Source organism: Pristiophorus japonicus, chromosome 6 (genome assembly GCF_044704955.1).
Source record: "Pristiophorus japonicus isolate sPriJap1 chromosome 6, sPriJap1.hap1, whole genome shotgun sequence".
NCBI classification, from domain to species: Eukaryota; Metazoa; Chordata; class Chondrichthyes; family Pristiophoridae; genus Pristiophorus; species Pristiophorus japonicus.
The window spans coordinates 107,868,905-107,893,821 of NC_091982.1; the positions used below are offsets into that span (position 1 = coordinate 107,868,905).

Sequence of the window (24,917 nt, forward strand, 5' to 3'; positions counted from 1 at the left end):
GATGAGGATGTCATCTTGAAAATCCACCATCCTTGGAATTGACTTGAGGAGACGTTCCATATTTCGCTGAAAGATCGCGGCGGCCGAACGAATCCCGAACGAACATCTGTTATACTCAAACAACCCCTTGTGTGTCGTGATGGTGGTCAGCTTCTTCGACTCACTCGCCAGTTCCTGGGTCATGTAAGCTGAGGTCAGGTCCAATTTTGAAAAAAGTTTGCCACTGGATTGCGTCGCAAAGAGGTCCTCCGCTCTCGGTCGTGGGTACTGGTCTTGGAGTGACACCCAATTGATGGTGGCCTTGTAATCGCCACATATCCTGACCGACCTATCCGCCTTGAGCACCAGCACGATCAGGCTCGCCCAGTAACTGAATTTGACTGGTGAGATGATGCCTTCCCTCAGCAGACGGTTCAATTCGCATTCTATCTTTTCCCGCATCACGTACGGCACCGCTCTTGCCTTGTGGTGTACTGGCCTGGCATCTGCGTTTATGTGAATCACTACCTTGGCCCCCATGAAAGTGCCGATTCCGGTTTGAAATAATGAGTCAAATTTGTCTAGGACCTGTGATCATGATACTCGCTCCACAGAAGAAATTGCATTGACATTGCCCCACTTCCAGTTCATGACAGCAAGCCAACTCCTCCCCAGTAGTGCGGGACCGTCCCCCGCGAAAATCCAGAATGGCAACCTGTTCTCCGAATCTTTGTGGGTCATGACTACAGTGGTGTTGCCTAGCACCGGAATGATCTCCTTTGTATATGTCCGTAGCTGTGCGTCAATCGGCAATAATTTTGGCCTCCTGGCCTTGGACACCCACAACCTTTCGAACTGTTTGATACTCATCAGGGACTGGCGGCCCCCGTGTCTACCTCCATGAATACTGGGATGCCATTGAGGAGCACTTTCATCATTATCGGTGGTGTCCTGGTGTATGAACTGTATATGTGCTCCACATGAACTCGCTGAACTTCAGTTTCCAGCAATTTCCCCCAGTATTTATTTGGCCTTGTAGGGCTTACATCAGGCCCGTCCTCCTCGTACATCAACCTGGCTGCAGGCTTCCTTCACATACGCGCCAAGTGACCGCTGATGTTGCAGTTTCTGCAGGTATATTACTGATACCTGCAAGCTCTGGCTGGATGTTTGCCTCCACACCTCCAGCATGAGCTGGAGGCCCCATTGTTGGAAACAAAAAGTCCATTACCAGTCGATCATCTCTGACTGTCTCTGTAACTGTCCTAAAGCACACCATTAACAGGTGTTGATGGCCCCATTATCAGCCGCATTGTCCATTGCGATGGCATGAATCACCGTTCAGCTAGCCATTGTCTCTGTTGAATTCCCCCTTTGGGTTCGACTACATACTGGGGCATGTCCGATTGCCCTTGTCTGCCTAGAAAACTGTGTGCCGCGTTAACAATGTTCACTCCCTGGTCGTTTGCCGCATTTGAGCCAAGATTCTTGTCATACATCATTCTGGTCTCTTCCTCCTCTGAGATAAATGTCTGGGCTATCAGAGCTGCCGCTTCTAAGGTCAAGTCTTTGGACTCAATCAGTTTCCTGAAAACCCCAGCATGCCCGATGCCCTTAATACAAAAGTCTCGCAGCATCTCCACTCTACATGCATCTGGGAACTTACATAGGCTCGCCAGTCGCCGGAGGTTTGCCCCAAAGTCTGGAATGCTTTGCCCTTCGCGCCGCCGGTGCGTGTAAAACGAGTGTCTTGCCATGTGCATGCTGCTCGCCGGTTTAAGGTGTTCCCCGATCAACCTACTGAGCTCTTCGAACGTCTTGTCCGCCGGCTTCTCTGGTGCTAGAAGGTCCTTCATCAGGGAGTACGTTCTGGATCCACAAACCGTCAGGAGATGAGCCCTGCGTTTATGAGCCGAATCCTGTCCCAATGATTCCTTAGTGACAAAACTTTGCTGTAGTCTCTCAATAAAGTCGTGCCAATCATCACCAACACAGTACCTCTCTTCTGTGCTGCTGGTGGCCATGCTCGCGTGGTTTAAATCCCTGTTTCTCGTCGCCAATGATATGTCCTTACTTTCCAGTATTAATGCACACGAGGCCTATACTTGAGAGAAGGTCACTCTGTGACAAGTTACCTTTATTACTAAGACCTCAAGTGATGAAGGTGGGTGGAGCTTCCCCTTTTATACTTGGAAGTCCAGGTTAGGAGTGTCCCCCACAAGTTCACTCTCTTGTGGTCAATGTTCTCAAGTGTACAACTTAGATCAGCTTATACATTGGTTACAATGATAGTTGAATACATGACATGGACAAAAGTTAGAGTAAAAACTTGTCTTTCCCTTTTCCTGTAATTTATGCTGCAGTCTCTCTTTCCATTTCACCACCTTTGTCTGTTCTTCTTTCCTTTTCCTTGCGATTTTCTCTGGTTCTCACATATTTTCTCATTATCTTTACTCTCTGTGATTATTACTCTTTCTGTAGGTCTCCCCTTCTGCCTCCTGTGTCTGTATACCTCTCAGACAATGTCTGCCTGCATCGACCTCTCACTTTCTCTTTCTCTCTTCTTTCTGCGAGTCCCCGCTCATTTCCTTTCAATTCACAGATATCTGGAGAGCTATTCAAGTCTGATAGGTGGAGGCAAAATGTAATCTCTCTTAAGATATGAAGCCTGCTTCAACATCAGTTTAATCCTGAAATGTAAATGCTTGGAAAATTGAGAAGGTGAATTTATTCGACTCTGGGGAGATGATACTGAAAATTAGCAGAACCTGAAGGATGAAATCAACAATAGCTCAACCGTTGACCAAATTGGGCCAAAAGCATTGTGCTTTTCTAAAGACAGTACAAAAAGAAATGGAAACCAAATTAACAAATAAGAATTAAATGGCTGCAAGGCCAATGATCAATAGAAGAAACATGAAAAAATCTGGAGGCTTTCTAAATGCTGCAGGCAAATAATTGGAGGAATAGATCACATGGTACTCACTGACCAATCGGAACATTGGAAGATTATTGGGACCCATTGTTCACCTGATTCCCATTAGGCAATCAAATCGCTGGAAGAATAACAGGGGCATGGATCAAATGATTAACACAGATCAATCAGAGTGGTAGAAAGCGACACGGACTTAATGGACCAATCAAATTGCCAAAGAACATCCAAATTCGACAACCTTGACAATATAGAAAATGCTAGAAAAATCATATATAATTGTAAAGGACAACCATGTACTTATTTAAAGCTAATTATATTTCAAAACATACCAGCAGTACTGTCATGTGAAGACACAGGTCTCATTGCGATTGGAAAAGGAAAGAGATAGCCATGGACACAGTACTTGGATGGGGGTTGGTTTGCTGTACAATACAAAATAAGAAGATATTAATAAAATTCTCAAAGAGAATGTAGCAAATTTGTGACTACGGGACAGATATTACTGAATGTGTATCCACTTTGGTCAAAGCTTTCTTTGCTAAGATTCTTTTGGCTAGATCTTGAACATCAGATGAGTTCAGATGAGAACAAAAAGGGTTTCAACTTTTTACAAGAATCACTGCACAACTTTTAATTCTGCATCTTTGGTAGTCTTTGTTTTTCCATTCTTGTAGCTTAAAGATGAGTTGGGAGAGACTGAGAGCAGAGAAAACAAACTGGGAGGACTTCCAATATTTGAAAGCAAAAAGATAAATAAAAAATCTGCTACTGAAATCCTGGAAGAGTTGATCTTGCAGTAATTTAAAAAAAAATAATGCATTATTACTATTGAATGAACATAAACAACATGAAGTGTAAGGGTGCCTGCAGGGGTCAAATCTATGACTTCACAAATTATTTTTACGGGTTTGTTTCAGACACAGGTTTACTTTCCTTGACAAATTAAGGATAATTTTGCAGTGATGAGAGCCGCGCACATCAATCAATGTGAGCCAGTGGGTCACTTTACCTCAGGAATACTTATCAGGGAATTCTATGTACTGAAAATAATAAATGGGCATGACTTGATATCAGCAGAAATTTCCAAAACCTGGGTTTCCAGGAGAGCTGTCCTATGCTGTAATAGTAAAGCAAGAGTTTACACATAACCAAGCCAAGACTTCCAACATGCTTCACAAGACTTCAGACACTAAGCAGGATTTGGGAATGTTTTAGAGTAGGTGCTAGAGGGTGAGATCAACTAGGTAGGTTTTTGAGGAGAATTTTGAAGGTGAGGAGAGATAGAGCAACATAGGGAGAGGGTTGCAGAGATCAAGGCCAAAATGGCCGAAGGCTCTGGAACAGGTAGTAATGCCTACAGAGTAGTGGAGGTGCACAATAGTAGGGACTCCAAAGAGGGGAAGGCGAGAGATGGCATGTAGTGCTGGAGGAGGTTGCACAGGAAGTGTGATGCAAGCACATGTAGGAACATCAAACAGGGCAAAGATTATAGCATCAATATACAGAGGGAAGGTGAACAGTCCAGGTAGGCAAAGACTGGAATATTAGATTAGCAGGAGTTTGCCATTTTTATCCCATCTGGATGAGTTCTGGATGACTTGGAGTTTGTTTGCGTTTGAGAAGGCAGCAAGGAGAATGAAGGTGAAGTGAAGTTGGAGATATTGAAGGCAGGGATGAGAGTTTAACGGAAGGTAGGGTAAGCGAGAGATGCAGGCGGAGGATATTACACAGGTAGAAATAGGCAGTTTTGACTACTTTCTATATCCCTGGAAACTCCCATTTCATTCCAGGTCTAGCCATGTTAACTGATCAATCTGCTCAGAGATAAAGGTGCAGGAGATGTGTAAAAGGCAAAAACAGATCAACTATATTTCACATTATGAGCTGGTCTGATTCCCAAGGGAAAAAGTGAAGTTGAAGGTTCAAATTTGTAACACACCCCAGAAAAATATATTTGTGAAGCATTAAATAAGAACACATTGGCCTGTAAATTCTGGGACCTTGCTCCATTAGTGTAAATTAATGGTGTTAGACATGGCTCAGTTGGCAGCACACTTGCCTCTGTGTCAGAAGGTCATGGGTTCAAATCCTATCCAGGAACTTGAGCACAATTTCTAGGCCGACACTCCATTGCAGTGCTGAGATAGAACTGCACTGTCGGAGGTTCCATCTTTCAGATGAGATGTTATACCGAGGCCCCTTCTGCTGTCTCAGGTGGATGCAAAAGATCCCATGGTAGTATTTTGAAGAAGAGCAGAGGAGTTGTTCCCGGTGGTTTGGCCAATATTTATTATTCAACCAAAATCAATAAACAGTTTATCTGGTCATTATTGCTATTTTCTGTGGGAGCTTGCTGTGCGCAGATTGGCTGTCACATTTCCTACATTACAACTGTGACTACATTTCACAAGTTCTATTTGGCTGTAAAGTGCTTTGGCTCTCGCCAAAGATCAGAGCCTGCTCACAGATTCAGGGCCTGGTGTTTTTGCAGAACCAACAACAATAATTTGCATTTACATAGTGCCTTTAATATAGAAAAATATCCCACATAGAAACGTAATCAGACAGAAATTAACACTGAGGCAAACAAAGGCGCCATTCAGAAGGATGGCAAAAAACTTGCTTGACGAGATAGATTTTTTAAAAAGTCTTGAAGGAGAGGTGGAGAAATGGAACGGTTTAGGGAGTAAATGCAGCCTAGATGGTTAAAGGCAGGGACCCAAAAGTGAGCCGAAGAAGTGGGAGATGCACAAGAGACCAGAGCTGGAGGAGCACAGAGATCTCGGAGGGTTGCAGAACTGGAGAAGGTTACTGAGAAAGGGAGGATTTTACTGAGATAGGGAGCAGGTTACTGAGATAGGGAGTGTGTTACAGAGATAGGGAACGTGTTACTGAGATAGGGAGCATGTTACTGAGATAGGGAGCATGAAACTGAGATAGGGAGCATGTTACTGAGGTATGGAGCATGTAACTGAGATAGGGGGCATGTTACTGAGATATGGAGCGTGTTACTGAGATAGCGAGCATGTTACTGAGATAGGGAGCATGTAACTGAGATAGGGAGCGTGTTACTGAGATAGGGAGCATGTTACTGAGATAGGGAGCATGTAACTGAGATAGGGAGCATGTTACTGAGATAGGGAGCATGTTACTGAGTAAGGGAGCATGTTACTGAGATAGGGAGCGTGTTACTGAGATAGGGAGTGTGTTACTGAGATAGGGAGAGTGTTACTGAGATAGGGCGTGGGTTACTGAGATAGGGAGCGTGTTACTCAGATAGGGAGTGGGTTACAGTGAGATAGGAAGAGTGTTACTGAGATAGGGAGCGTGTTACTGAGATAGGGAGTGGGTTACACTGAGATAGGGAAAGTGTTACTGAGATAGGGAGTGGGTTACACTGAGATAGGGAGCGTGTTACTGAGATAGGGAGTGTGTTACTGAGATAGGGAATGTGTTACTGAGATAGGGAGCTTGTTACTGAGATAGGGAGTGTGTTACTGAGATAGGAAGCGTGTTACTGAGATAGGGAAAGTGTAACTCAGATAGGGAGTGTGTTACTGAGATAGGAAGCGTGTTACTGAGATAGGGAGTGGGTTACTGAGATAGAGAGTGGGTTACTGAGATAGGGAGCGTGTTACTGAGATAGGGAGTGTGTTACTGAGATAGGGAGCGTGTTGCTGAGATAGGGAGTGTGTTACTGAGATAGGGAGCGTGTTACTGAGAAAGGGAGTGTGTTACTGAGATAGGGAACATGTTACTGAGATAGGGAGTGTGTTACTGAGATAGGGAGTGTGTTACTGAGATAGGGAGCGTGTTACTGAGAAAGGGAGTGTGTTACTGAGATAGGGAACATGTTACTAGGATAGGGAGTGTGTTACTGAGATAGGGAGTGTGTTAGTGAGATAGGGAGTGGGTTACTGAGATAGGGAGCGTGTTACTGAGATAGGGAGTGTGTTACTGAGATAGGGAGTGTGTTACTGAGATAGGGAACGTGTTACTGAGATAGTGAGTGTGTTATTGAGATAGGGAGTGTGTTAGTGAGATAGGGAGTGGGTTACTGCGATAGGGAGTGTGTTACTGTGATAGGGAGCTTGTTACTGAGATAGGGAGTGTGTTACTGAGATAGGGAGCATGTAACTGAGATAGGGAGCGTGTTACTGAGATAGGGAGCATGTTACTGAGATAGGGAGCATGTAACTGAGATAGGGAGCATGTTACTGAGATAGGGAGCATGTTACTGAGTAAGGGAGCATGTTACTGAGATAGGGAGCGTGTTACTGAGATAGGGAGTGTGTTACTGAGATAGGGAGAGTGTTACTGAGATAGGGCGTGGGTTACTGAGATAGGGAGCGTGTTACTCAGATAGGGAGTGGGTTACAGTGAGATAGGAAGAGTGTTACTGAGATAGGGAGCGTGTTGCTGAGATAGGGAGTGGGTTACACTGAGATAGGGAAAGTGTTACTGAGATAGGGAGTGGGTTACACTGAGATAGGGAGCGTGTTACTGAGATAGGGAGTGTGTTACTGAGATAGGGAATGTGTTACTGAGATAGGGAGCTTGTTACTGAGATAGGGAGTGTGTTACTGAGATAGGAAGCGTGTTACTGAGATAGGGAAAGTGTAACTCAGATAGGGAGTGTGTTACTGAGATAGGAAGCGTGTTACTGAGATAGGGAGTGGGTTACTGAGATAGAGAGTGGGTTACTGAGATAGGGAGCGTGTTACTGAGATAGGGAGTGTGTTACTGAGATAGGGAGCGTGTTGCTGAGATAGGGAGTGTGTTACTGAGATAGGGAGCGTGTTACTGAGAAAGGGAGTGTGTTACTGAGATAGGGAACATGTTACTGAGATAGGGAGTGTGTTACTGAGATAGGGAATGTGTTACTGAGATAGGGAGCGTGTTACTGAGAAAGGGAGTGTGTTACTGAGATAGGGAACATGTTACTAGGATAGGGAGTGTGTTACTGAGATAGGGAGTGTGTTAGTGAGATAGGGAGTGGGTTACTGAGATAGGGAGCGTGTTACTGAGATAGGGAGTGTGTTACTGAGATAGGGAGTGTGTTACTGAGATAGGGAATGTGTTACTGAGATAGTGAGTGTGTTATTGAGATAGGGAGTGTGTTAGTGAGATAGGGAGTGGGTTACTGCGATAGGGAGTGTGTTACTGTGATAGGGAGCTTGTTACTGAGATAGGGAGTGTGTTACTGAGATAGGGAACGTGTTACTGAGATATGGAGTGTGTTACTGAGATAGGGAGTGTGTTAGTGAGATAGGGAGTGGGTTACTGAGATAGAGAGTGTGTTACTGAGATAGGGAGTAGGTTACTGAGAAAGGGAATGTGTTACTGAGATAGGGAGTGGGTTACTGATATAGGGAGTGTGTTACTGAGATAGCGAGCATGTTACTGAGATAGGGAGTGTGTTATTGAGATAGGGATAGTGTTACTGAGATAGGGGGCGTGTTACTCAAATAGGGAGCATGTTACTGAGATAGGGGGCGTGTTACTGAGATAGGGAATGTGTTACTGAGATAGGGGGCGTGTTACTGAGATAGGGAGAGTGTTACTGAGATAGGGAGCGTGTTACTGAGATAGGGAGTGTGTTACTGAGATAGGGAGCGTGTTACTGAATTAGGGAGCGTGTTACTGAGATAGCAGCATGTTACTGAGATAGGGCATATGTTACTGAGATAGCGAGCGTGTTACTGAGATAGGGAGCGTGTTACTGAGATAGAGAGTGTGTTACTGAGATAGGGAATATGTTACTGAGATAGGGAGCGTGTAACTGAGATAAGGAGCGTGTTACTGAGATAGGGAGCAGGTCACTGAGATAGGGAGCGTGTTACTGAGATAGGGAGCATGTTACTGAGATAGGGAGTGTGTTACTGAGATAGGGAACGTGTTACTGAGATAGGGAACATATTACTGAGATACGGAGCGTGTTACTGAGATAGGGAGCAGGTCACTGAGATAGGGAGTGGGTTACTGAGTTAGGGAGCGTGTAACTGAGATATGGAGCATATTACTGAGGTAGGGAGTGTTACTGAGATAGGGAGTGTGTTATTGAGATAGGGAGCTTGTTACTGAGATAGGGAGCGTGTTACTGAGATAGGGAGCGTGTTACTGAGATAGGGAGAGTGTTACTGAGATAGGGAGTGTGTTACTGAGATAGGGAGTGTGTTACTGAGATAGGGAGTGTGTTACTCTGATAGGGCGCGTGTTACTGAGAAAGGGAGCGTGTTACTGAGATAGGGAGTGTTTTACTGAGATAGGGGGCGTGTTACTGAGATAGGGAGAGTGTTACTGAGATAGGGAGCGTGTTACTGAGATAGGGAGTGTGTTACTGAGATAGGGAGCGTGTTACTGAATGAGGGAGCGTGTTACTGAGATAGCAGCATGTTACTGAGATAGGGCAGATGTTACTGAGATAGCGAGCGTGTTACTGAGATAGGGAGCGTGTTACTGAGATAGAGAGTGTGTTACTGAGATAGGGAATATGTTACTGAGATAGGGAGCGTGTAACTGAGATAAGGAGCGTGTTACTGAGATAGGGAGCAGGTCACTGAGATAGGGAGCGTGTTACTGAGATAGGGAGCATGTTACTGAGATAGGGAGTGTGTTACTGAGATAGGGAGCGTGTTACTGAGATAGGGAACATATTACTGAGATACGGAGCGTGTTACTGAGATAGGGAGCAGGTCACTGAGATAGGGAGTGTGTTACTGAGATAGGGAGTGTGTTACTGAGATAGGGAGCTTGTTACTGAGATAGGGAGTGTGTTACAGAGATAGGGAGCGTGTTACTGAGATAGGGAGTGTGTTACTGAGATAGGGCGTGGGTTACTGAGTTAGGGAGCGTGTAACTGAGATATGGAGCATGTTACTGAGGTAGGGAGTGTGTTACTGAGATAGGGAGTGTGTTATTGAGATAGGGAGCTTGTTACTGAGATAGGGAGCGTGTTACTGAGATAGGGAGCGTGTTACTGAGATAGGGAGAGTGTTACTGAGATAGGGAGTGTGTTACTGAGATAGGGAGTCTGTTACTGAGATAGGGAGTGTGTTACTCTGATAGGGCGCGTGTTACTGAGATAGGGAGCGTGTTACTGAGATAGGGAGTGTTTTACTGAGATAGGGAGTGGGTTATTGAGATAAGGAGTGTTTTACTGAGACCGGGAGTGGGTTACTGAGATAGGGAGTGTTTTACTGAGAAAGGGAGTGGGTTACTGAGATAGTGAGTGGGTTACTGAGATAGGGACTGTTTTACTGAGATAGGGAGTGTGTTACTGAGATAGCGAGCGTTTTACTGAGATAGGGAGTATGTTACTGAGATAGGGGGCATGTTACTTAGATAGGGAGTGTGTTACTGAGATAGGGGGTGGGTTAATGAGATAGGGAGCGTGTTACTGAGATAGGGAGAGTGTTACTGTGATAGGGAGTGTGTTACTGAGATAGGGAACGTGTTACTGAGATAGGGAGTGTGTTATTGAGATAGGGAGTGTGTTAGTGAGATAGGGAGTGGGTTACTGAGATAGGCAGCGTGTTACTGAGATAGGGAGTGTTTTACTGAGATAGGGAGTGTGTTACTGAAATAGGGAGTGTGTTACTGAGAAAGGGAGCGTGTTACTGAGATAGGGAGTAGGTTACTGAGATAGGGAATGTGTTACTGAGATAGGGAGCGTGTTACTGAATTAGGGAGCGTGTTACTGAGATAGCAGCATGTTACTGAGATAGGGCATATGTTACTGAGATAGCGAGCGTGTTACTGAGATAGGGAGCGTGTTACTGAGATAGAGAGTGTGTTACTGAGATAGGGAATATGTTACTGAGATAGGGAGCGTGTAACTGAGATAAGGAGCGTGTTACTGAGATAGGGAGCAGGTCACTGAGATAGGGAGCGTGTTACTGAGATAGGGAGCATGTTACTGAGATAGGGAGTGTGTTACTGAGATAGGGAGCGTGTTACTGAGATAGGGAACATATTACTGAGATACGGAGCGTGTTACTGAGATGGGGAGCATGTTACTGAGATAGGGAGTGTGTTACTGAGATTGGGAGTGTGTTACTGAGATAGGGAGCGTGTTACTGAGATAGGGGGCGTGTTACTGAGATAGGGAGTGTGTTACTGATATAGGGAGTGTGTTACTGAGATAGGGAGCTTGTTACTGAGATAGGGAGTGTGTTACAGAGATAGGGAGCGTGTTACTGAGATAGGGAGTGTGTTACTGAGATAGGGCGTGGGTTACTGAGTTAGGGAGCGTGTAACTGAGATATGGAGCATGTTACTGAGGTAGGGAGTGTGTTACTGAGATAGGGAGTGTGTTATTGAGATAGGGAGCTTGTTACTGAGATAGGGAGCGTGTTACTGAGATAGGGAGCGTGTTACTGAGATAGGGAGAGTGTTACTGAGATAGGGAGTGTGTTACTGAGATAGGGAGTGTGTTACTGAGATAGTGAGTGTGTTACTCTGATAGGGCGCGTGTTACTGAGATAGGGAGCGTGTTACTGAGATAGGGAGTGTTTTACTGAGATAGGGAGTGGGTTATTGAGATAAGGAGTGTTTTACTGAGACCGGGAGTGGGTTACTGAGATAGGGAGTGTTTTACTGAGAAAGGGAGTGGGTTACTGAGATAGTGAGTGGGTTACTGAGATAGGGACTGTTTTACTGAGATAGGGAGTGTGTTACTGAGATAGCGAGCGTTTTACTGAGATAGGGAGTATGTTACTGAGATAGGGGGCATGTTACTGAGATAGGGAGTGTGTTACTGAGATAGGGAGTGTTTTACTGAGATAGGGAGTGGGTTATTGAGATAAGGAGTGTTTTACTGAGACCGGGAGTGGGTTACTGAGATAGGGAGTGTTTTACTGAGAAAGGGAGTGGGTTACTGAGATAGTGAGTGGGTTACTGAGATAGGGACTGTTTTACTGAGATAGGGAGTGTGTTACTGAGATAGCGAGCGTTTTACTGAGATAGGGAGTATGTTACTGAGATAGGGGGCATGTTACTGAGATAGGGAGTGTGTTACTGAGATAGGGGGCATGTTACTGAGATAGGGAGTGTGTTACTGAGATAGGGAATATGTTACTGAGATAGGGGGCATGTTACTGAGATAGGGAGTGTGTTACTGAGATAGGGAGTGTGTTATTGAGACAGCGAGCATGTTACTGAGATAGGGAGCATGTTACTGAGATAGGGAGCTTGTTACTGAGATAGAGAACGTGTTACTGAGATCGGGAGCGTTTTACTGAGATAGGGAGTGCGTTACTGAGATCGGGAGTTGGTTACTGAGATAGGGAACGTGTTACTGTAAAAGGAAACGTGTTACTGAAATGGGGAGAGTGTTACTGCGATAGGGAGAGTGTTACTGAAATAGGGAGTGTGTTACTGAGATAGGGAGTGTGTTACTGAGATATGTAGCGTGTTACTGAGATAGCGAGCATGTTACTGAGATAGGGAGTGTGTTACTGAGAATGGGAGTAGGTTACTGAGCTTGGGAGTGTTGTACTTCGATAGGGAGTGGGTTACTGCGATAGGGAGTGTTTTACTGAAATCGGGAGTGGGTTACTGAGATAGGAAGCGTGTTACTGAGATAGGGAGTGTGTTACTGAGATAGGGAGCGTCTTACTGAGATAGCGAACATATTACTGAGATAGGGAGCGTTTTACTGAGATGGGGAGCATGTTACTGAGATAGGGAGTGTGTTACTGAGATAGGGAGCGTGTTACTGAGATGGGGAGCATGTTACTGAGATAGGGAGTGTGTTACTGAGATTGGGAGTGTGTTACTGAGATAGGGAGCGTGTTACTGAGATAGGGGGCGTGTTACTGAGATAGGGAGTGTGTTACTGATATAGGGAGTGTGTTACTGAGATAGGGAGCTTGTTACTGAGATAGGGAGTGTGTTACAGAGATAGGGAGCGTGTTACTGAGATAGGGAGTGTGTTACTGAGATAGGGCGTGGGTTACTGAGTTAGGGAGCGTGTAACTGAGATATGGAGCATGTTACTGAGGTAGGGAGTGTGTTACTGAGATAGGGAGTGTGTTATTGAGATAGGGAGCTTGTTACTGAGATAGGGAGCGTGTTACTGAGATAGGGAGCGTGTTACTGAGATAGGGAGAGTGTTACTGAGATAGGGAGTGTGTTACTGAGATAGGGAGTGTGTTACTGAGATAGTGAGTGTGTTACTCTGATAGGGCGCGTGTTACTGAGATAGGGAGCGTGTTACTGAGATAGGGAGTGTTTTACTGAGATAGGGAGTGGGTTATTGAGATAAGGAGTGTTTTACTGAGACCGGGAGTGGGTTACTGAGATAGGGAGTGTTTTACTGAGAAAGGGAGTGGGTTACTGAGATAGTGAGTGGGTTACTGAGATAGGGACTGTTTTACTGAGATAGGGAGTGTGTTACTGAGATAGCGAGCGTTTTACTGAGATAGGGAGTATGTTACTGAGATAGGGGGCATGTTACTGAGATAGGGAGTGTGTTACTGAGATAGGGGGCATGTTACTGAGATAGGGAGTGTGTTACTGAGATAGGGAATATGTTACTGAGATAGGGGGCATGTTACTGAGATAGGGAGTGTGTTACTGAGATAGGGAGTGTGTTATTGAGACAGCGAGCATGTTACTGAGATAGGGAGCATGTTACTGAGATAGGGAGCTTGTTACTGAGATAGAGAACGTGTTACTGAGATCGGGAGCGTTTTACTGAGATAGGGAGTGCGTTACTGAGATCGGGAGTTGGTTACTGAGATAGGGAACGTGTTACTGTAAAAGGAAACGTGTTACTGAAATGGGGAGAGTGTTACTGCGATAGGGAGAGTGTTACTGAAATAGGGAGTGTGTTACTGAGATAGGGAGTGTGTTACTGAGATATGTAGCGTGTTACTGAGATAGCGAGCATGTTACTGAGATAGGGAGTGTGTTACTGAGAATGGGAGTAGGTTACTGAGCTTGGGAGTGTTGTACTTCGATAGGGAGTGGGTTACTGCGATAGGGAGTGTTTTACTGAAATCGGGAGTGGGTTACTGAGATAGGAAGCGTGTTACTGAGATAGGGAGTGTGTTACTGAGATAGGGAGCGTCTTACTGAGATAGCGAACATATTACTGAGATAGGGAGCGTTTTACTGAGATGGGGAGCATGTTACTGAGATAGGGAGCGTGTTACTGAGATAGGGAGTGTGTTACTGAGATCGGGAGCGTGTTACTGAAATAGTGAGCATGTTACTGTGATAGGGAGCGTATTACTGAGATAGGGAGATTGTTACTGAGATAGGGAATGTGTTACTGAGATAGGGAGTGGGTTTCTGAGATAGGGGGCGCGTTACTGAGATAGGGAGCTTGTTACTGAGATAGGGAGCGTGTTACTGAGATAGGGAGTGTGTTACTGAGATAGGGAGAGTGTTACTGAGACAGAGAGTGTGTTACTGAGATAGGGAGCGTATTACTGAGTTAGGGAGCGTGTAACTGAGATACGGAGCATGTTACCGAGGTAGGGAGTCTGTTACTGCGATAGGGAGTGTGTTACTGAGATAAGGAGTGTGTTACTGAGATAGCGAGCGTGTTACTGAGATAGGGAGCATGTTACTGAGATAGCGAGCGTGTTACTGAGATAGGGAGCGTGTTACTGAGATAGGGAGCGTGTTACTGAAATAGGGAGCGTGTTACTGAGATTGGGAACATATTACTGAGATAGGGAGCGTGTTACTGAGATGGGGAGCGTGTTACTGAGATAGGGAGCGTGTTACTGAGATAGGGGGCATGTTACTGAGATAGGGAGTGTGTTACTGAGATAGGGAGTGTGTTACTGGGATAGGGAGCGTGTTACTGAGATAGGGAGTGTGTTACTGAGATAGGGAGCGTGTTACTGAGATAGGGATTGTGTTACTGAGATAGGGAGTGTGTTACTGAGATAGGGAGTGTGTTATTGAGATAGGGAGTGTGTTACTGAGATAGGGAGCGTGTTACTGAGATAGGGAGCGTGTTACTGAGATGGGGAGCATGTAACTGAGATAGGGAGCGTGTTACTGAGATAGGGGGCGTGTTACTGAAATAGGGAGCATGTTACTGAGATAGGGAGTGTGTTACTGAGATAGGGAGTGTGTTACTGAGATAGGGGGCGTGTTACTGAGATAGGGAGAGTGTTACTGAGATAGGGAGCGTGTTACTGAGATAGGGAGTGTGTTAATGAGTTAGGGAGCGTGTTACTGAGATAGCAGCATGTTACTGAGATAGGGAATATGTTACTGAGATAGCGAGCGTGTTACTGAGATAGGGAGTGTGTTACTGAGATCGGGAGCGTGTTACTGAGATAGGGAGAGTGTTACTGAGATGGGGAACGTGTTACTGAGATAGAGAACATGTGACTGAGATAGGGAGTGTGTTACTGAGATAGGGAGTGTGTTACTGAGATAGGTAGCGTGTTACTGAGATCGGGAATGGGTTACTGAGATAGGGAGCGTGTAACTGAGATAGGGAGCATTTTACTGAGATAGGGAGAGTGTTACTGAGATAGGGAGTGGGTTATTGAGCTAGGGAGTGTTTTACTGAGATCGGGAGTGGGTTACTGAGATAGGGAGCGTGTTACTGAGATAGGGAGTGTGTTACTGAGATAGGGAGTGTGTTACTGAGATAGGGAGTAGGTGACTGAAACAAGGAGTGTTTTACTGAGATCGGGCGTGTGTTACTGAAAAAGGGAATGTGTTACTGAGATAGGGAGTGTGTTACTGAGATTGGGAGTGTGTTACTGAGATAGGGAGTGGATTACTGAGAGAGGGAGTGTGTTACTGAGATAGGGAGTATGTTACTGAAATAGGGAGTGTGTTCCTGAGGTAGGGAGCGTGTTACTGAGATAGGGAGTATGTTACTGAGATAGGGAGTGTGTTATTGAGATAGGGAGCGTGTTACTGAGATAGGGAGCATGTTACTGAGATAGGGAGAGTGTTACTGAGATAGGGAGTGTGTTACTGAGATAGGCAGCGTGTTACTGAGTTAGGGAGCGTGTAACTAAGATACGGAGCATGAGGTAGGGAGCGTGTTACTGAGATAGGTAGTGTGTTACTGAGATAGGGAGCTTGTTACTGAGATAGGGAGTGTGTTACTGAGATAGGGAGCCTGTTACTGAGATAGGGAGTGTGTTACTGAGATAGGGAGTATGTTACTGAGATAGGGAGCGTGTTACTGAGATAGGGAGCATTTTACTGAGATAGGGAGTGCGTTACTGAGATCGGAAGTGGGTTACTGAGATCGGGAACGTGTTACTGAGATAGGGAACATGTTACTGAAATGGGGAGTGGTTTACTGAGATAGGGAGAGTGTTGCTGAGATAGGGAGTGTGTTACTGAGATCGGGAGCGTGTTACTGAGATAGGGAGAGTGTTACTGAGATGGGGAACGTGTTACTGAGATAGGGAACATGTGACTGAGATAGGGAGTGTGTTACTGAGATAGGGAGTGTGTTACTGAGATAGGTAGCGTGTTACTGAGATCGGGAATGGGTTACTGAGATAGGGAGCGTGTAACTGAGATAGGGAGCACGTTACTGAGATAGGGAGAGTGTTACTGAGATAGGGAGTGGGTTATTGAGCTAGGGAGTGTTTTACTGAGATCGGGAGTGGGTTACTGAGATAGGGAGCGTGTTACTGAGATAGGGAGTGTGTTACTGAGATAGGGAGTGTTTTACTTAGATAGGGAGTGGGTTACTGAGATAGGGAGTGTTTTACTGAGATAGGGCGTGTGTTACTGAAAAAGGGAATGTGTTACTGAGATAGGGAGTGTGTTACTGAGATTGGGAGTGTGTTACTGAGATAGGGAGTGGATTACTGAGAGAGTGAGTGTGTTACTGAGATAGGGAGTGTGTTACTGAGATAGGGAACGTGTTACTGAGATAGGGATAGTGTTAATGAGATAGGGAGTGTGTTACTGAGATAGAGAGTATGATACTGAGATAGGGAGTGTGTTACAGAGATAGCGAGCATGTTACTGAGATAGGGCGTATGTTACTGAAATAGGGAGTGTGATCCTGAGGTAGGGAGCGTGTTATTGAGATAGGGAGTGTGTTACTGAGATAGGGAGCGTGTTACTGGGTTAGGGAGCATGTAACTGAGATACGGAGCATGTTACTGAGGTAGGGAGTGTGTTACTGAGATAGGGAGTGTGTTACTGAGAAAGGGAGTGTATTACTGAGATAGGGAGCGTGTTACTGAGATAGGGAGCATGTTACTGAGATAGGGAGCGTGTTACTGAGATAGGGAGCATGTTACTGAGATAGGGAGTGTGTTACTAAGATAGGGAGCCTGTTACTGAGATAGGGAGTGTGTTACTGAGATAGGGAGTATGTTACTGAGATAGGGAGCGTGTTATTGAGATAGGGAGCGTGTTACTGAGATAGGGAGCTTGTTACTGAGATAGGGAGAGTGTTACTGAGATAGGGAGTGTGTTACTGAGATAGGGAGTGTGTTACTGAGATAGGGAGCGTGTTATTGAGATAGGGAGTGTGTTACTCTGATAGGGAGTGGGTTATTGAGATAAGGAGTGTTTAACTGAGATCGGGAGTGGGTTACTGAGATAGGGAGTGTTTTACTGAGAAAGGGAGTGGGTTACTGAGCTAGGGAGTGGGTTACTGAGATAGGGACTGTTTTACTGAGATAGGGAGTGTGTTACTGAGATAGCGAGCGTTTTACTGAGATAGGGAGCATGTTACTGAGATAGGTAGTGTGTTACTGAGATAGGGGGCATGTTACTGAGATAGGGAGTGTGTTACTGAGATAGGGAGTGTATTACTGAGATAGGGAGTGCGTTACTGAGATAGGGAGTATGTTACTGAGATAGGGGACGTGTTCCTGAGATAGGGAGCGTGTTACTGAGATAGGGAGTGTGTTACTGAGATAAGGAGCGTGTTATTGAGATAGCGAGCGTGTTACTGAGACCGGGAGTATGTTACTGAGATAGGGAGCGTGTTACTGAGATAGAGAACGTGTTACTGACATAGGGAGCATTTTACTGAGATAGGGAGTGCCTTACTGAGATCGGGAGTGGGTTACTGAGATAGGGAACGTGTTACTGAGATAGGGAACATGTTACTGAAATGGGGAGTGGGTTACTGAGATAGGGAGAGTGTTACTGACATACAGAGTGTGTTACCGAGATAGGGAGCATGTTACTGAGATAGGGAGTAGGTTACTGAAACAAGGAGTGTTTTACTGAGATAGGGCGTGTGTTACTGAAATAGGGAATGTGTTACTGAGATAGGGAGTGTGTTACTGAGATTGGGAGTGTGTTACTGAGATAGGGAGTGGGTTACTGAGAGAGGGAGTGTGTTACTGAGATAGGGAGCGTGTTACTGAGATAGGGAGCATTTTACTGAGATAGGGAGTGCGTTACTGAGATCGGAAGTGGGTTACTGAGATCGGGAACGTGTTACTGAGATAGGGAACATGTTACTGAAATGGGGAGTGGTTTACTGAGATAGGGAGAGTGTTGCTGAGATAGGGAGTGTGTTACTGAGATCGGGAGCGTGTTACTGAGATAGGGAGAGTGTTACTGAGATGGGGAACGTGTTACTGAGATAGAGAACATGTGACTGAGATAGGGAGTGTGTTCCTGAGATAGGGAGTGTGTTACTGAGATAGGTAGCGTGTTACTGAGATCGGGAATGGGTTACTGAGATAGGGAGCGTGTAACTGAGATAGGGAGCACGTTACTGAGATAGGGAGAGTGTTACTGAGATAGGGAGTGGGTTATTAAGCTAGGGAGTGTTTTACTGAGATCGGGAGTGGGTTACTGAGATAGGGAGCGTGTTACTGAGATAGGGAGTGTGTTACTGAGATAGGGAGTGTTTTACTTAGATAGGGAGTGGGTTACTGAGATAGGGAGCGCGTTACTGACACACAGAGTGTGTTACCGAGACAGGGAGCGTGTTACTGAGATAGGGAGTAGGTTACTGAAACAAGGAGTGTTTTACTGAGATAGGGCGTGTGTTACTGAAAAAGGGAATGTGTTACTGAGATAGGGAGTGTGTTACTGAGATTGGGAGTGTGTTACTGAGATAGGGAGTGGATTACTGAGAGAGTGAGTGTGTTACTGAGATAGGGAGTGTGTTACTGAGATAGGGAACGTGTTACTGAGATAGGGATAGTGTTAATGAGATAGGGAGTGTGTTACTGAGATAGATAGTATGATACTGAGATAGGGAGTGTGTTACAGAGATAGCGAGCATGTTACTGAGATAGGGCGTATGTTACTGAAATAGGGAGTGTGTTCCTGAGGTAGGGAGCGTGTTATTGAGATAGGGAGTGTGTTACTGAGATAGGGAGCGTGTTACTGGGTTAGGGAGCATGTCACTGAGATACGGAGCATGTTACTGAGGTAGGGAGTGTGTTACTGAGATAGCGAGTGTGTTACTGAGAAAGGGAGTGTATTACTGAGATAGGGAGCGTGTTACTGAGATAGGGAGCATGTTACTGAGATAGGGAGCGTGTTACTGAGATAGGGAGCGTGTTACTGAGATAGCGAGTGTGTTACTAAGATAGGGAGCCTGTTACTGAGATAGGGAGTGTGTTACTGAGATAGGGAGTATGTTACTGAGATAGGGAGCGTGTTATTGAGATAGGGAGCGTGTTACTGAGATAGGGAGCTTGTTACTGAGATAGGGAGAGTGTTACTGAGATAGGGAGTGTGTTACTGAGATAGGGAGTGTGTTACTGAGATAGGGAGCGTGTTATTGAGATAGGGAGTGTGTTACTCTGATAGGGAGTGGGTTATTGAGATAAGGAGTGTTTAACTGAGATCGGGAGTGGGTTACTGAGATAGGGAGTGTTTTACTGAGAAAGGGAGTGGGTTACTGAGATAGGGAGTAGGTTACTGAGATAGGGACTGTTTTACTGAGATAGGGAGTGTGTTACTGAGATAGCGAGCGTTTTACTGAGATAGGGAGCATGTTACTGAGATAGGTAGTGTGTTACTGAGATAGGGGGCATGTTACTGAGATAGGGAGTGTGTTACTGAGATAGGGAGTGTATTACTGAGATAGGGAGTGCGTTACTGAGATAGGGAGTATGTTACTGAGATAGGGGACGTGTTCCTGAGATAGGGAGCGTGTTACTGAGATAGGGAGTGTGTTACTGAGATAAGGAGCGTGTTATTGAGATAGCGAGCGTGTTACTGAGATCGGGAGCATGTTACTGAGATAGGGAGCGTGTTACTGAGATAGAGAACGTGTTACTGACATAGGGAGCATTTTACTGAGATAGGGAGTGCGTTACTAAGATCGGGAGTGGGTTACTGAGATAGGGAACGTGTTACTGAGATAGGGAACATGTTACTGAAATGGGGAGTGGGTTACTGAGATAGGGAGAGTGTTACTGACATACAGAGTGTGTTACCGAGATAGGGAGCATGTTACTGAGATAGGGAGTAGGTTACTGAAACAAGGAGTGTTTTACTGAGATAGGGCGTGTGTTACTGAAATAGGGAATGTGTTACTGAGATAGGGAGTGTGTTACTGAGATTGGGAGTGTGTTACTGAGATAGGGAGTGGGTTACTGAGAGAGGGAGTGTGTTACTGAGATAGGGAGCGTGTTACTGAGATAGGGAACGTGTTACTGAGATAAGGAGAGTGTTACTGAGATAGGGAGTGTGTTACTGAGATAGGGAGTATGTTACTGAGATAGTGAGTGTGTTACAGAGATAGCAAGCGTGTTACTGAGATAGGGTGTATGTTACTGAGATACGGAGTGTGTTATTGAGATAGGGAGCGTGTTACTGAGATAGGGAGCATTTTACTGAGATAGGGAGTGTGTTACTGAGATAGGGAGTATGTTACTGAGATAGGGGACGTGTTACTGAGATAGGGAGTGTGTTGCTGAGATAGGGAGTGTGTTACTGAGATAAGGAGCGTGTTATTGAGATAGCGAGCGTGTTACTGAGATAGGGAGCATGTTACTGAGATAGGGAGCGTGTTACTGAGATAGAGAACGTGTTACTGAGATAGGGAGCATTTTACTGAGATAGGGAGTGCGTTACTGAGATCGGAAGTGGATTACTGAGATCGGGAACGTGTTACTGAGATAGGGAACATGTTACTGAAATGGGGAGTGGTTAACTGAGATAGGGAGAGTTTTACTGAGATAGGGAGTGTGTTACTGAGATCGGGAGCGTGTTACTGAGATAGGGAGAGTGTTACTGAGATGGGGAACGTGTTACTGAGATAGGGAACATGTGACTGAGATAGGGAGTGTGTTACTGAGATAGGGAGTGTGTTACTGAGATAGGTAGCGTGTTACTGAGATCGGGAATGGGTTACTGAGATAGGGAGCGTGTAACTGAGATAGGGAGCACGTTACTGAGATAGGGAGAGTGTTACTGAGATAGGGAGTGGGTTATTGAGCTAGGGAGTGTTTTACTGAGATAGGGAGTGTGTTACTGAGATAGGGAGTGTTTTACTTAGATAGGGAGTGGGTTACTGAGATAGGGAGCGCGTTACTGACACACAGAGTGTGTTACCGAGACAGGGAGCGTGTTACTGAGATAGGGAGTAGGTTATTGAAACAAGGAGTGTTTTACTGAGATAGGGCGTGTGTTACTGAAAAAGGGAATGTGTTACTGAGATAGGGAGTGTGTTACTGAGATTGGGAGTGTGTTACTGAGATAGGGAGTGGGTTACTGAGATAGGGAGCGTGTTACTGAGATAGGGAGTGTGTTACTGAGATAGGGAGTGTTTTACTTAGATAGGGAGTGGGTTACTGAGATAGGGAGCGCGTTACTGACACACAGAGTGTGTTACCGAGACAGGGAGCGTGTTACTGAGATAGGGAGTAGGTTACTGAAACAAGGAGTGTTTTACTGAGATAGGGCGTGTGTTACTGAAAAAGGGAATGTGTTACTGAGATAGGGAGTGTGTTACTGAGATTGGGAGTGTGTTACTGAGATAGGGAGTGGATTACTGAGAGAGTGAGTGTGTTACTGAGATAGGGAGCGTGTTACTGAGATAGGGAGCACGTTACTGAGATAGGGAGAGTGTTACTGAGATAGGGAGTGGGTTATTGAGCTCGGGAGTGTTTTACTGAGATCGGGAGTGGGTTACTGAGATAGGGAGCGTGTTACTGAGATAGGGAGTGTGTTACTGAGATAGGGAGTGTTTTACTTAGATAGGGAGTGGGTTACTGAGATAGGGAGCGCGTTACTGACACACAGAGTGTGTTACCGAGACAGGGAGCGTGTTACTGAGATAGGGAGTAGGTTACTGAAACAAGGAGTGTTTTACTGAGATAGGGCGTGTGTTACTGAAATAGGGAATGTGTTACTGAGATAGGGAGTGTGTTACTGAGATTGGGAGTGTGTTACTGAGATACGGAGTGGGTTACTGAGAGAGGGAGTGTGTTACTGAGATAGGGAGCGTGTTACTGAGATAGGGAGCATTTTACTGAGATAGGGAGTGCGTTACTGAGATCGGAAGTGGGTTACTGAGATCGGGAACGTGTTACTGAGATAGGGAACATGTTACTGAAATGGGGAGTGGTTTACTGAGATAGGGAGAGTGTTGCTGAGATAGGGAGTGTGTTACTGAGATCGGGAGCGTGTTACTGAGATAGGGAGAGTGTTACTGAGATGGGGAACGTGTTACTGAGATAGGGAACATGTGACTGAGATAGGGAGTGTGTTACTGAGATAGGGAGTGTGTTACTGAGATAGGTAGCGTGTTACTGAGATCGGGAATGGGTTACTGAGATAGGGAGCGTGTAACTGAGATAGGGAGCACGTTACTGAGATAGGGAGAGTGTTACTGAGATAGGGAGTGGGTTATTGAGCTAGGGAGTGTTTTACTGAGATCGGGAGTGGGTTACTGAGATCGGGAGCGTGTTACTGAGATAGGGAGTGTGTTACTGAGATAGGGAGTGTTTTACTTAGATAGGGAGTGGGTTACTGAGATAGGGAGCGCGTTACTGACACACAGAGTGTGTTACCGAGACAGGGAGCGTGTTACTGAGATAGGGAGTAGGTTACTGAAACAAGGAGTGTTTTACTGAGATAGGGCGTGTGTTACTGAAAAAGGGAATGTGTTACTGAGATAGGGAGTGTGTTAGTGAGATTGGGAGTGTGTTACTGAGATAGGGAGTGGATTACTGAGAGAGTGAGTGTGCTACTGAGATAGGGAGTGTGTTACTGAGATAGGGAACGTGTTACTGAGATAGGGATAGTGTTAATGAGATAGGGAGTGTGTTACTGAGATAGAGAGTATGATACTGAGATAGGGAGTGTGTTACAGAGATAGCGAGCATGTTACTGAGATAGGGCGTATGTTACTGAAATAGGGAGTGTGTTCCTGAGGTAGGGAGCGTGTTATTGAGATAGGGAGTGTGTTACTGAGATAGGGAGCGTGTTACTGGGTTAGGGAGCATGTAACTGAGATACGGAGCATGTTACTGAGGTAGGGAGTGTGTTACTGAGATAGCGAGTGTGTTACTGAGAAAGGGAGTGTATTACTGAGATAGGGAGCGTGTTACTGAGATAGGGAGCATGTTACTGAGATAGGGAGCGTGTTACTGAGATAGGGAGCGTGTTACTGAGATAGGGAGTGTGTTACTAAGAATGGGAGCCTGTTACTGAGATAGGGAGTGTGTTAATGAGATAGGGAGTATGTTACTGAGATAGGGAGCGTGTTATTGAGATAGGGAGCGTGTTACTGACATAGGGAGCTTGTTACTGAGATAGGGAGAGTGTTACTGAGATAGGGAGTGTGTTACTGAGATAGGGAGTGTGTTACTGAGATAGGGAGCGTGTTATTGAGATAGGGAGTGTGTTACTCTGATAGGGAGTGGGTTATTGAGATAAGGAGTGTTTAACTGAGATCGGGAGTGGGTTACTGAGATAGGGAGTGTTTTACTGAGAAAGGGAGTGGGTTACTGAGATAGGGAGTGGGTTACTGAGATAGGGACTGTTTTGCTGAGATAGGGAGTGTGTTACTGAGATAGCGAGCGTTTTACTGAGATAGGGAGCATGTTACTGAGATAGGTAGTGTGTTACTGAGATAGGGGGCATGTTACTGAAATGGGGAGTGGTTAACTGAGATAGGGAGAGTTTTACTGAGATAGGGAGTGTGTTACTGAGATCGGGAGCGTGTTACTGAGATAGGGAGAGTGTTACTGAGATGGGGAACGTGTTACTGAGATAGGGAACATGTGACTGAGATAGGGAGTGTGTTACTGAGATAGGGAGTGTGTTACTGAGATAGGTAGCGTTTTACTGAGATCGGGAATGGGTTACTGAGATAGGGAGCGTGTAACTGAGATAGGGAGCACGTTACTGAGATAGGGAGAGTGTTACTGAGATAGGGAGTGGGTTATTGAGCTAGGGAGTGTTTTACTGAGATAGGGAGTGTGTTACTGAGATAGGGAGTGTTTTACTTAGATAGGGAGTGGGTTACTGAGATAGGGAGCGCGTTACTGACACACAGAGTGTGTTACCGAGACAGGGAGCGTGTTACTGAGATAGGGAGTAGGTTACTGAAACAAGGAGTGTTTTACTGAGATAGGGCGTGTGATACTGAAAAAGGGAATGTGTTACTGAGATAGGGAGTGTGTTACTGAGATTGGGAGTGTGTTACTGAGATAGGGAGTGTGTTACTGAGATAGGGAGCGTTTTACTGAGATAGGGAGTGTGTTACTGAGATAGGGAGTGTTTTACTTAGATAGGGAGTGGGTTACTGAGATAGGGAGCGCGTTACTGACACACAGAGTGTGTTACCGAGACAGGGAGCGTGTTACTGAGATAGGGAGTAGGTTACTGAAACAAGGAGTGTTTTACTGAGATAGGGCGTGTGTTACTGAAAAAGGGAATGTGTTACTGAGATAGGGAGTGTGTTACTGAGATTGGGAGTGTGTTACTGAGATAGGGAGTGGATTACTGAGAGAGTGAGTGTGTTACTGAGATAGGGAGCGTGTTACTGAGATAGGGAGCACGTTACTGAGATAGGGAGAGTGTTACTGAGATAGGGAGTGGGTTATTGAGCTCGGGA

The 24,917-nt window shown here is 45.5% G+C and overlaps 1 protein-coding gene across 1 annotated transcript in view; it reads right to left on the reverse strand.

The window, feature by feature from the left end:
• LOC139265752 (transmembrane protein 182-like) overlaps positions 1-24,917 on the reverse strand; it is a 141,953-nt gene that overhangs the window by 70,561 nt on the left and 46,475 nt on the right. The window contains exon 3 of the mRNA XM_070883109.1: positions 3,244-3,336. Coding sequence (XP_070739210.1) covers positions 3,244-3,336 — 93 coding nt within the window. The remainder of the gene's footprint in view (positions 1-3,243; positions 3,337-24,917) is intronic.